General features: G+C 53.5%; 1 protein-coding gene across 1 annotated transcript; it reads right to left on the minus strand.

The window, feature by feature from the left end:
• Nucleotides 1-7,986: 7,986 nt before the first annotated feature.
• On the minus strand, nucleotides 7,987-12,632 carry MTFP1 (mitochondrial fission process 1). The gene is made up of 4 exons (XM_068563038.1): nucleotides 12,165-12,632; nucleotides 11,266-11,393; nucleotides 10,660-10,892; nucleotides 7,987-9,459 (listed from the first exon to the last, which is right to left on the minus strand). Exons 1-4 carry the CDS (start codon nucleotides 12,229-12,231, stop codon nucleotides 9,387-9,389), a joined length of 501 nt encoding a protein of 166 aa, XP_068419139.1. The 5' UTR covers nucleotides 12,232-12,632; the 3' UTR covers nucleotides 7,987-9,386.
• Between the last annotated feature and the right edge of the window lie 713 nt (nucleotides 12,633-13,345).

The following is a 13,345-nucleotide window of genomic DNA, read 5'->3' on the forward strand; positions in this document are numbered from 1 at the left end:
CCACGTATCATGGTCACCTATGCATAAGGAAACCAAGGCTCAGAGAGGTGAAGTCACTCACCCAACATCATACAACTCTTTTTTTTTTTTTCTTTTCTTTTTTTGGCTGCGCCACACAGCTTGCAGGATCTTAGTTCCCTGACCAGGGATCGAACCCATGCCCTCTTAAGTGGCAGATCCAAGACCTGTTTTTTTTTTTTTTTTTCACTCTAAAGACATTGCTCTTAATTGCCCTATAATACTGCTTCCTAAGACCCTACTTTTACAGAGAAGGAGAGAAGGAATGACTTGTTTGTCCTAGATCGTCCAGTGGAAGTGTCTTGGATGTCACCCTCTCCAATCTCAGTTTGTGGGCAGAGGAGGTGTTATGCCCATTGGGCAGCTGGAACAATGGAGACCCACAATGCTAATTAAGCAGCTCCTCCAAGGAAACTCACAGCAGAGGGGGCAGGGCTTGTGCTTCAAAGCCCAGCATCCGGTCCACTGTTTGCATGGTCTCTGAGAAGCATGGCCTCTTGCCATCCACCAAGACCCTGGGTGACTAGAGGAGACACCAGGGCCCCAGGATGTTCTTGCTCCAGGGACATGGCCTCAGGGACATGGAGCTGCTGGCTTGAGCCCCAGGGCCTGACACATCTCTTGACAGGAGTCGTCGAATTACACAGAGACTGTGGATGGTTGGGAACCAAAGGACTTGAGATTCCTTGGGAATGAGCTGAGGGCCGAGCCCGCTGGGGTGAGCCCGCCCATGGGCAGAACAGGAGGCCTGACTCTTAGACTAATCAAGCTAATGTTCAACAGCAGCTAGTACTTTCCATCTGCACTTATGGACGCATTTTATAGATGAAAAACAGCTCCCAAAATGCACTGGCCTTGTTTCCTTCAGCCCATGGGTGGCAGAAATAGGACTGGAGCTAAAGGCACCCTCCTCCCACCACTAATTCACGTTACTGCAGCAACTTGCCAGAACAGGACAAGACTGCCGACTCTCTGAGGTGGGGTCTGGGGTGGGGGTGTGGATAGGAAGGAGGAAAAGAAGAAAGGTTGTCAGATTTAGAAGAAGAAAAAAGGCAATACTTGGGACATACTTAAAATGTATTGTTTATCTGAAACTAAAATGTAACTGAGTGTCCTATATTTTATCTGGCCACCCTACAAATAAGGAATGAGAGAGGAGAGGGAGGCGGGGAGGCAGAGAAGAGGAGGATGGGTTCATACTCTTGGAAGATGGTGGCAGCAGCTGCAGTTGGGGCAAGGATGTCATGGGGGGAGGATGGCTCAGCCCCAGGGATACAGCGTGGAGGGACAGGGGGTCTCACCCTTGCCCCTTGAGGTAAAGACCCCACCCCCAGGCTGCAGCAGGGGCAGAGGATGAAGGGGTGGACCCTTTGCACCCTTGAGGCTGAGGCAGCTGTGAGCAGTTCTGTTGGATTATCTGCATTTGTCTAAGCTCCTCTACTGCAGCTCACAGACCCCATTTTGAACAAAGGGGGAACTTGCTACCAGGAGGCAGGGGCGGCGCAGAGAGCTTAGGCTAGGACTGGAGCCAAGAACCAAAAAGTGCCCCTTGGTACCTGTGGATGCCCAGCCACAGCAAACCCACTCCTACTCCGTAGCCACAGTCGGTGGGAAGCAGCCCTCCAGCTCCCAGCCTCCAGGTCTCCAGTCTCACCCAGGGGCAGGATGCTTTGCTCCAGTTCTGAGTGTCCAGGAGGTGGCTGGGGAGGGAAGGAGACCCCACTTAGCCTTGGCTAATGGGCCCCCTCATTCCAGCAGCAGTCAGTAACCAGTATAGTGGCAGGAAGACCGAGGCCTGCAGGCTCCCCACTGTGTGCGAAGGGAAGTGAACTCCCAGTTCCCACAGCCCAGAAATGCCAGGGAAGAGACGGGGAAGGAAAGACCTCAGCTGCCCTTGGGAGGCAAAGATGGTGACCACAGCCTGTTTCCCTTAAAAGAGGGGGTTCAAATTTGGCAGCTGAGGCCGAAAGTCTGGGCCAGTTAACCTTGTAGACCCCAGTCCAGGGCAACCTTCTGTCCTGATGCTAATTAGGCAGCAGACCCCATCCTCTTCCCCAGGAACCCAGCACTGCTGCAGCCTTTCCAGAGAATCCACTTTCACATCACACAGTTAAGGTCAGCTTTGCCCCCCAGCACATGGTACAAACACACACAAGTACCAGAGGGAGTTAAGACCAGAGCACTAGAGAAGTAGAAAGCTTTATTGTGTGTATATAAAGGGTGATTTAGTGGTCTTCTGAAGGGCCCCCTGACTCCCTGATTTCCTCAGCGGTTGTCTGGGATACTCCATCAGTCTCCTCCTCCAAAGACGGTCTCTCCATTGCCCTGGCCACAGGCTGCCTCTCCTCGGTGTCTGGCCTGGTCCAGGCCCGCCTCAGTGTGTTCCCCAGCCAACCTCGAGGGCAGCTCAGCTGGAAAGCCTCCAGCACCTTCCTCAGGGACAGCAGGATCGGGATCTACAGCAGAGTGACGCAGCTGACGGCCAGAAGCACTGCCAGCAAGTCCTTCCACGTCTTACAGGAGGCCGGGAAGCACCTCAGGGCTGCCCAGTGGTGTGGGGCAGGCCGTGTGGGGTAGCTAGAAGTGACCCTGAGCCCACAGTTACTCATCAAGGTAAAAAAAGAAAAGCCAGGAGCAGGCAGGGAAGCTGGAGATGGGACAGGGCAGAGGGGACAGGACCACAAACGAGTGTCTGTGAACCTGGATGGTGGTGGGACCAGTCCTCTCAGTCCTTTTCCTGGTTTTCCTGTACCAAGGAGAGGCCACCTACATTTCCAGGATAAGGATTCCCCATGATGTGGGTGAAGCATCCAGCTACGGAGCTAGCTGAGGCCTTTCATCTCTCCCAATTACCCAGCTTCCAGAACCCAAGGCCTGTGCGTTATGGCGGCCAACACTTTCATTTCAGAGAAACGGGGAAGGAGTTTGCCCAGGTTCCCACAGCTTGAAACAGGAAGTACTCACCTGTAGGAGGTGGTGTTGTAAAAACAGGATTTCTGGCCAGGCTCAAAGGGTCTCTTCCAACTCCAGATGCTCAGCCAGCAGATGGTATATACTTAAGGAAGAACCTAGGCCCCCAGCCCCAGGTGAGAGGGCTCCTCTTGAGCTCCCATGCCCCCCAACACAACCACCTGTGTTGAACTACGTTATGCCTCATTTATCCAACTGGGCACTGCAGGGAGAAGCCAGGTCAGCCTGTGACTGTCACAGCCCCAGCCCATAATAGGTCCTTAGAGGGAGAGAAAATTCTTCTCCTGATTTTCCTTTACCCATGGGCATTTCCTCACTGCAACCCTGGTTTAGAACAGGGGCAGATTGGAACCCATGGGTAGTTTCTGCTATAGGGCACTGGTTAAGTTACAACTCGACCAGACTGGAATTCTACATAGCTGTTAACATTCATGGGAGAATACAAAAATGTATTCTCCTGGGAATTCCCTGGCAGTCCAGTGGTTAGGACTGCATTTCCACTGCAGGGGGCATGGGTTCAATCCCTGGTCAGAGAACTAAGATCCCACTAGCCATGCGGCATGGTCAAAAAGAAAAGTATTCTCCCGTGCAGAGAAATGGGATATTCAGTGGGAGGAAAACAAATTCTATCATGGCATATGCAGACCTATTTTATAAAACACTAACTTAGTATATGCCCAAGGATTGGTGATTCTCAGGGTTTCAGGATTTTCATTTTCTGTTCTATATATGATTTAACAGTTAACATTGAGAACAGCTCTTAAAAGGAAGTGAGAAGTCAGTGTAGCGTATGACTCTTACAAAGAGACGTACAGACAGGAAATTCTAGTGTCATCTTGGGATAATCTCCAAGCAGCGTTAATTGTCCTTTGTGCATCTGTATCTCCCGTGATGGAAGTATCTTACTGTAAAGAAAGGAAGCTTCAAGTTGCCCCAGGCTGCCAGCATCCTTTGGGACAGGCCACAGTGCCCAGGTTCCTCCATCCTAATCACATCTATCAAAATCTCTCTGGGGTGAGTGGGCCTTCCCAGCCCCCCGTGCGATCCTTGGGCCAGGCTTGATCCCAGACTTGCTCCTGCACATGCAAATGCGAGACCCTCAGGGCCTTGCCTTTTGGTTAGAGCTCAGCCGAATCCAGGGCTGTGGGTTCCAAGTCCCAGCTCTGGATGCCTATCCCACTGCCATTCTCAGGGTGAGGGTTGCCAGATAATACAGGATGCTTGGTTAATTCTTTAAAATTTTAGTATAAATATATTTCATGTAACATTTGGGACATATTTAAACGAAATTTATTGTTTATCTGAAATTCATGTTTAACTGCAAGGCCTAAATTTTGATTTGCTAAATCTGGAAAACCTATCAGGGGATCCAGCACTCCTTTCCTGGGCTGACCCCCAACTCTGCCCAAGATAGCCCTGGGAGGGGAAGCACAGTGACAGGAAGAGAATCCCCAGATCCACCTCGACCTGGGGCATCGCCCTCACCTCATCCTCTTGCACGTCATCGTTGAGCATGAAGGCCTCCACGCTGAACCGCAATGTCTCATTATTCTGCCGGGACCAAGGGGCAGAACCGGGGCCTACTGAGAAGCACCCGGGGGACAGACAAGGGATCCCAAGGGACCATCATCTCGGAGACTGGCCGTAACAAGTTTCCTGGGAAGCCATGGAGAGGCTTACTCTGTGGGACCTTCTTGCTCCCTAAAGCCACGTTAAAGAATGTCCACCCCATTACTAGAGTCTGCGGACAGATGTATTTAGCCTGAGCAAAGGGCAGAAGTTACAAAGTCAGCCATGAGTGACAAGACTCTAAGGCCCCTGCAACCACTCAATGGCCTGCACCCCGGCTGGGAAGGACAGTCCGTCCTCTGCCAAGCTACTCACAGCCCAGGTTGGCAGCTTCAGACCCCAGCAAGTTCAGGCCAGGCACCATAAATGGTTACTAATGACCAAGTGCAAAAAACAGACTTCTACACATGATTACACCAGTGGCCCAGCTAAGCAAGACCCCAGGATAGCGATGAGCTATCTGCCCCCATTTCCCTCCCCACCCCTCAAAACCCCACAGACCCCCAGTTGAAGACGAGGGTGTATGTCCTCTGAGAGCGGTGCAGGTTCACACACTTGTCCATGTAGAGCTTCATGGCCCAGTTTAGCACCGGCTGGATGCGGGCTTCCAGGGTCAACCACAAGCCTTCCACATAAGGGAAGTGGCGAGGCACCCGAGGGAAGAGGGTTATTCCTGGTACGTAGCCAGAGCTACCCCCTAACAAGCACCTACTGCATGCCGGGTAAATCACAGCCATTATTCCATTCTTTTCTGAATGGTCCTAGAAGTGTTATGCCCATTTTACAGATGGGGTGATGGAGGCTCAGAGAGAACTTCGGTTCTCTTACCCCAGCCTCATCTACCAAATGGGTGCACACCTGTCCCACCAGGGGTGGAAGACTGAGGCCAGGTACAGGATGGTACACATGGCCCACATTCTGCCCTCCTTGGGCAGCCCTCGGGTTCACTCTCCATCCCCTCCATAGGCACCAGGCCAAGCCTCACCATGCAGTACCTGGAGGGCCACCTGCAGGAGCTGTGTGTTGAGGGCTGAGGACTTCTTGGAGGGGTCCTTCAGGGGGGCCAGGCAGGGTTCATGATGGGCCAGCTGCAGCCGAGCTGTTTGCCTACCACCCAAGGAGCAGCCTGTGCTGGGGAGCTGCTAATGAAGAGGCACCACAGGTCAAGGGGGTCCAGTGGGTCCCCACAGTCAGACTGGAGGGCAAGCCCTGAGCAAGTTCCCCTAGGGGGAGGGAATAGGAATGGGAGGACCGAAGGGAAGCTGCTCAAATAAGCTTGACCAGCACTGAGCATCCTCCTAGCTGCCATTAGGAGCTATTCCATATACCCCCATATGAACCACACAACTGCCCCTATTTTACAGATGTGGAAACAGGCTGGGAAGTCCTGCTACCATCTGCCCATAGTTACATGCAGCTATCAGCTGCAGAACTTCGATTCAAACTCCCAACGAAGGGCTCTTCCAGAACTATTTAAAGATTGAAGTTATATGGCAAGATTTGGATGATACCAATGGTATTAAAATAAAAGCTGAGTTTACCTTTACCCCGTCCCTACCAGTAACTGCTTGCTTTGTGTCAGTGTGAGCAGCTGGCCTGTGTGTAAGCAGACTCATCCCTGAATGGTCCCCAGTTAATTCTTTTTACCATTTGGGCTCCTGACCACCTTGCCATGCTGCTTTGAAGAAGGATTATCTTGACCCAGAGCGCCTAGAGCAGACCAAGGACCAGAAAGGAGTTGAAAGGTTTTTTAGAAAGGAGAAGAATTTAAGGCAGTTGTGTAGTGTTTGCTGAGCATCTACTGCATGCCTGTCCTAGAGGCCAGGGGTGCAGGGTGGGGGTGGGCCCCTACCCCTGATTTTGGCCTGGCTGGACAGCTCAAACCTTAAGAAGGAGGACCCTGGACTCTGGAGGTTCCTGCTCAGCCTGGCTCCCCAGACATAGGGTGAAGGTCAGGGAGGAGGAAGAGGTAACCTGGGGCTCTGGTGTCCTGGGCTCTCAGTGGGGGAGGCAGCAAGGGACTCCCAGGTCAGGGCGCATTGGGAGGTAGGGCTGAGTGTTGGAGGGCACCTGACAGAGTGACTCACAGGCCATCAGGAGGGAAGTCCCCTCCTCCCAGTATCCCCAGGATGCCAAGTCCAGCTCCTGTGGTGGCCCAGACCAGGCATGGGGGGATGAGTTATCCTCGCAGGGGCTCCCCAGGTACACAGCTGGCAGAGGGAGGCTCAGCTCAGCTCAGGGGTGGGGAGGGCCCCCCCCACCCGCCACCCGCCACCCACCACCTGCCACTCCAGCTCCCAAGGTAGACCCATTGCCCAGACCTTACCGAGAAGCAAGACCCGAGCAACACGCAGAAGCGCCCTGGGGACAGCCATAATGAGAAGAAACATTGCCCACCCCCCACAAGCCTCCTTAAATTGGCCCAGAGAAGGCTGGAGAAGGAACAAGCCTCACCTGGAGCCCACACGTGAGCCTAGGGCACGGCTGAGCTAGGCCAGGCCCAGCACTTCCACGTTCCCCGACCAGGGGCCCCCCACCCAACTGCAATGCCTTCTGATTTTAGAAAAGGTTCTGAAGCCCTCCTCACTCACGTGGGATTTAATAAGGCTGGTGGAAGGCTCACCGCACAGTGGACTTAACTTTCTCATCTGTAGGATGATAATGGTGGCATCTACCGCACAGGCCGTTATGGAGTTTCTGTAACACAGTGCTTCGCACAGTGTCTGGCACATAGTAAGAACTCCATCCATGTTCTCTGTGGGTGTCATCTGATGATTCTTGTTCAAGAGGAGGGAGAAGCATGATGATGATTCTGTCTGGGGGGCAGAAGCCAGGGAGGGTTCAAGGAGCAGGTACCGTTAGAGATGGACCTTGAAGGCTGAGAACAGAGGGAAATGGGGGCGGGGAGGGCATTCCTGGCAGGTGGCATGGCCTAAGCAAAGGCGCAGAGGCTGGATGTGCAGGAGTCAGGGGAGGCACAACAGAGGTGCAGGATGCGTCACGGTGAGAGATGAGACTGCGTAGGCCCAGAGGCTCTGAAAGCGAGGCTGAGGTGTTCAGACTGGATCCTGGAGGCTGTCAGGAGTCAAGGAAGGTATCAGAACAGAGGAGGGACTTGGGGAGATTGAGCCAGCAGCAGAATCAGATCAGAAGCATGTTCCTGGGCTTCCCTGGTGGCGCAGTGGTTAAGAATCCGCCTGCCAATGCAGGGGACACGGGTTCGAGCCCTGGTCTGGGAAGATCCCACATGCTGCGGGGCAACTGGGCCCGTGAGCCACAACTACTGAGCCTGCGCGTCTGGAGCCTGTGCTCCGCAACAAGAGAGGCCGCGACAGTGAGAGGCCCGCGCACCGCGATGAAGAGTGGCCCCCACTTGCCGCAACTAGAGAAAGCCCTCGCACAGAAACAAAGACCCAACACAGCCAAAAATAAATAAATAAAAAATAAATAAATTTATAAAAAAACAAAAAAAAAAGAAGCATGTTCCTTTATGCACTGGACCTTTAAGGAGTGCCCAAGACTTTCTCGCTTATAAAAATAAAACCATGATGATCACCCTCAGATGCACATCTTCAAATCATCATCCAATTATTTCCTCTGAATAAATTCTTAGGATTGGAATGCCTGAACCATAAAATTGGCATACTTTCTCTCTAGATTAGTCATCTGATGGCACAATTACCAATTATTTGCCCTTGAAATGGATGTCTCTTGCCACAATCATAATAGTGGTTAAATAACTCTGTGAGCCCCACTATGGCCAACTGCTTTGCAAGCCATTTCTCCTGTAACCCTCACAGCAGCTTCAGAGGGTCATTACAGACAACTGTACAGTGAGGAAGCAGGCTCAGAGAGGTCAGGTAACTTGCCCAAGGTCACACAGCCTGTGAATCAGCTCTGCCTCTGACTCTGTAGAGAGCCATAGGCTGGAAGGCAGTAGGCAAGGAAGCAGTACTGGGCTGGGGGTAAAGGAGGAGGTGGGGGTTGGAGTGACTCCAACTCCAGGAAACAGGGACCTAACCACAGTGTGGTTTTAGGAGGCTTGCAGAAAGAGGGCAATGCCTACCCCAAAGGAGGCTGGCAGCACCATGGTGGAATCCCAGGCACCTGCAGGGGGGCATTGATGGGCGGGGAGGTACCAGACAGGCCCAGCGCTAGCCACTGTGAGTGATGCATTGCCAGAGACATCGGCCTCCACCTCTGAGGGCCCCCAGCCCTGCTCCCCATCACCACATCCCTGCTTATCCCCAATAGAAAAGGAGAAAACTCAACTTCTTGAGGATTTATTGGACCGGGGGCTGTGCTGCCTTCCAGCCAGGCCCCAGCAGCCCCTCCATCAGGAAGGGGCTGCCAGAGAATCAGTCCTCAGGGTCCCCACTAGTGTACTCCTGCGTTTCTCCAACTGCCTGCTGCTTCTCCATCAGCCACGCTGCCATGGGGTGACCTGGCCGAGCCGTTGGGAATCCTGTAGGTCCCCAGCTTGCCAAGTGATCTTGGCCATATTCCTTGCCTTGTCTGGGCCTTAGTCTCCTTACCCTCCATGGGAGTATGTTATTGTCCTGTCAAAAGACAGGGCTGGGCCCACTCACAGTCCAGTCCGGCTCAGTATCACAGATTCCATGGAAGCAGACGGGGTTCAGGTCCTGTCTGTGAGTCACTGCAGCTGCTGCTCTGAGGTCTTTGTCTCTCAGTTTCCGTTCAGCTTAAAACCATTCAGGTGCCAGGGCCTTGGATCCCAGAGAGCTAGGCATCCGCAACCCCTGGCAGGAGGAGGGAGTTGGAACAGAGCAGGGAGTGGGCCAACCCACAGGCCAGGTACTGGGGTGGGGTCAGGAGGAACTGGGCTTCTCCACAGAGGGGTAGAGCTTGCGCAGGCTGGAGTCCAGGAGGAAGTCCACTGACCTGTGGGGCAATAGAGGGTCATGAGCAGGCAACCAAGGGGTACTAATGGGGGAATGGGAGGCAGGAGGTCAGGGCTAGGAAAGGGACTCCTGGATGCAGGACACAAGTGCCATCCTGGTGTCAGCCATCACCCTCTCTTTATTCAGTTGGGAAAACTGAGGCACAGAGAGGGTAAAAGACTCACACAGGACCTCAAGGTCAGCTATGTTCCTGAGGGGAAAGACTCCTCCTCCCACTCTATGTTCGTCTAGTTGGGTTGGCCCCATCTCTGGTTCTAAGGGAAGGCACATGACCCAAGCCGGGCCAGTCGGAAAAGGGAAACTGGCTCAGGGATGGGCACCCAGTCCAGTATGGACCAATGACAGCCTTCCTTGGGATTTTTGCTGTCACTATTAAGAAGCTTCCTATGGGGGGACTTCTCTGGCAGTCCCATGATTAAGACTTCACCTTCCAATGCAGGGGATGCAGGTTTGATCCCTGGTCAGGGAGCTAAGATCCCACATGCCTCGCGGCCAAAAACCAAAACATAAAAAACGCAAAACGGAAGCAATATTGTAACAAATTCAATAAAGACTTTAAAAATGGTCCACATCAAAAAAAATTAAAAAAAAAAAAGAAGCTTCTTATGGGGCTTGCTAAGCTGGGAGGAGGGGAGCTGGGAACTGCTGGGAGCCATCTCTGTTCCCGTGAAGGGAAAGTGACTGAAGCCAACACGGGGTGGGGTGGGGAGAAGGCCAGCAGAGAGACCCAGACCCCTAATAACATCAGTTGAGTGCTTGGATCCAGTCATGCCTCCAAGTAGCATAACTCTGGACTTTTCAGTTATGTGAAACAATCAATTCCTATTTTACTTAACCCAGTTTCACTTGGGCTTCTGTCACCAAAACTTCTCAAAACCCATCCCTTCCAGGGTGCACCTGTTCCTGCCTACCTCTGGTTGTTTTCTAACACTGAGTTTTCTTTCTGGGAATTTACTTGTCCTGTGTCCCATACTCTCACGGCACCTCCTACCTTTATAGCCAAAGTACCTGCCAGATCATATGACAAGGGCCTAGACTGTCCTTTCTACCTCAGGAGCCCCAAGTGCCAGCCCTGCCTCCGCTACAACTGTTCTGTGAAAAGTGGATACACCCCCACACCTCTCAAAGTTTATCCCTGCCTGTAGGGTGGATGATTCCTGGGGCTGGGAGGAGCACCTACCTGTCGATGGGGTGGATGATGATGGGGATGGCCAGTAGCCCCAGTGCGGTGGTGGTCCACTTGCGGACAGCCAGAGGCCAGCGGGTAGCAGTGCCCAGGATATAGAGAGAGGCAGCACACACACGGTTGATAGTGAAGCCTGGGATGGCCACAGAGGCCAGAGACTGCCACACGAAGGTGTCCACCATGGCCACAGTCACTCTGGTGCTGCGGCCTGCCTCAGGGCTCGGCACCTGGCAGGCACAAGAGACATTTAATCCAGCAGGGGCAGAGGCAGGAAACCCTGCGGACAAGGGGCATGAGGCTGGACCAGGGAGAGGGAAGTGAAGGGGGTTGGGGACAGAGCCACGCTAGTGTTGGGTTCTGGGCTCCACCAATTCAGGGCTGAGGGTGGACTCACTCATATCCAGGACTAGGATATAGACTACGTCACCTGCGCTGGGGACAGGGTGCACTATGCTACAAACAGTACCGGGGTATGGAGTCCACCAGGCCAGGTTGTGGGGATCGGACTGTCCCAGAGAGACTTAACCACATGCAAGGCTGTGGACTGACCACAAGGGGAGTGGACGGGGGTGGGGGGTTGAGGGGCAGGTTAACACTCACGTCTCTCGCTTTCTTGCCCTTGTCAATGGCATCAGCCAGCACGTAGGAGCTGGACACACCATAGCTCAGCCACACGACAGCTGCAGGCACCAGGGAGCGGAAGGCCTCCCCCACCTCATTGGCGTAGCCTGGTGGGGAGGGGATATTTAATTCCTGAGCCTTTGGGTTGTTTCACAAGGGAGCACTGGAGTGAGCTGGTTCTTATCTCAGTCTGCTGAGCAGTAGCTGGGTGACCTTAGACAAGTGATTTTACCCCTCTGAGCCTCAGTTTCCCAGCCTATAAAATGGCACTCATGATGCCCACCCCAACTCTCCCCTTGTGGAAGAGCTGAGTGCAGACACCTTTCTCATCACTCACTTGCCTTCACAGCCTGGGTTCTAGAAGCATCTGAGCTGATGGGTGAACAGGCAGTGAGAGAGACTAAGGGCAGCCCCACTGACCAGGGGCTCACCATATGCCAGGCCTTTATGTACTTTATCTCATTCTACCCTTACAATTACCACCCAATGAGAGAGACCCTGCGTTCATCCCTTTTTGCTGAGGAGGAAACAGGCTCAGAGCCAGTGAGGAGCCAAGATGGGAGTCCAGATGCCCTGACTCCACAGCCTGTGCCAGGCATGCCAGAGAAGGCGATCCGATCACCCAGGTCCATCCTCCTAGCTGAGCTGCAGCTTCCACCTGGGCATCTGACCAGCAGAAACCCCGAGGGCAGGGCTGGGAATACCAGAGCTGTGTGACCTTGAGCAAGTTCAGAACCCTCTCTGAGCCCAGTCTCTTCCCTGGCTAAATGAGAACTAAGATCCTCCCACCTTCTCCAGGTCCCTGACCGGCGTCTGGCAACCCCTGCTTCCCCAGACACGTGGTGTAGGGGTCGCTGTCCCCCTCGCCCCGCGCTCACCCAGGTACCGCACCCACGTGTCCCGGAAAAGGTCGCGCTCGGCCCCCCGCGGGGGCGGCTCGGACATGGCGCTTCCTCCTTGGCCTCAGTCGCTGCAGCGTGTACTACCGCCTCGGCTTCCACCAGTACTCCCGTTCGCAGCGGCGGGACGGGCCGAGCCGAAGGTCCCCAGCTGAAGCACAGGTCATGTAGTCCCCGCCAGCAGGGAGCGTCTGCAAATTCCCCCCGCGCACCGGAGCCCCTCTCCCAGGTTTGAGTTTTACAGCTTAATTTTCTTCACGTTTTCTCGGGAGTCGAGCGGTTGGCGCGATCCTCTTCCAGCACTGGCTGTAGTGTTGGAACCTGAGAGACGGAGGTTCAAATACGGGATGCTACACTTCTTGGCTCTGTGACCTCGGGCAAGAGCCTGTAACTTCTCTGCGCCTCACTTTATTCATTTGTTAATTGTGGGGAACAGGACAGGTTCAGTCCTGGGACGGTTTCGAGGATTAATTATACAGTCGTCATTTATTGAGTTTACTACCGGCCAGACCATTGGCTAAAGACTCTAGATGGATTACTTCTTTAAACCCTCCCACCAGCCTGGGACACCGCCCCCCCCTCCCCGTTTTACCGATGAGTAATAGAGACACAGGAAAAATATTAATAGGTCACTTTCCCAGGACTTATAACCGCTGAGTAGTGAAGCCGGCATTGACTCCAGGCAGTGCAGCTCCAGTTCCCATGCTCCTAAGGTGAGCTGAGTAAATGAGGCTGGGGGAGCGAATGGTGAGAACCCTGGTGATGTGGATGCTTGGACTCTTAGAGTCCCTACCCCATCCTCATCTATCAAGCACTGGAGTCTAACTGGACCGAGCCTCTTCGGGGCAGGAACACGAACGAACGAATGAGGCCAGGGAAACAGGGTTGGGGTACAAGACTTCAGGGAAATGAGCAGAACAGAATGAGAGGACGTGGGGTTATTGATTACTGAAGAGGAAACTCTTCCCCTGCTGCACCTCAGTTTACCCATGTGAGGAGTAAGTGCACTTCACTAAAGTTCTGTGAATCCTTTGGGGGTACCAACGAGCAAAGGCCCAGCCTTTAAAGACGGGCAGTCCTGGGTTCAAATGCCAGTTGTGCCGCCTATGAACGGTCAGCCACGTCTGTAAGAAATAAGAGTAGCCAACATTTACTGAGCG

This window comes from Eschrichtius robustus, chromosome 14, assembly GCF_028021215.1.
Source record: "Eschrichtius robustus isolate mEscRob2 chromosome 14, mEscRob2.pri, whole genome shotgun sequence".
NCBI lineage: Eukaryota > Metazoa > Chordata > Mammalia > Artiodactyla > Eschrichtiidae > Eschrichtius > Eschrichtius robustus.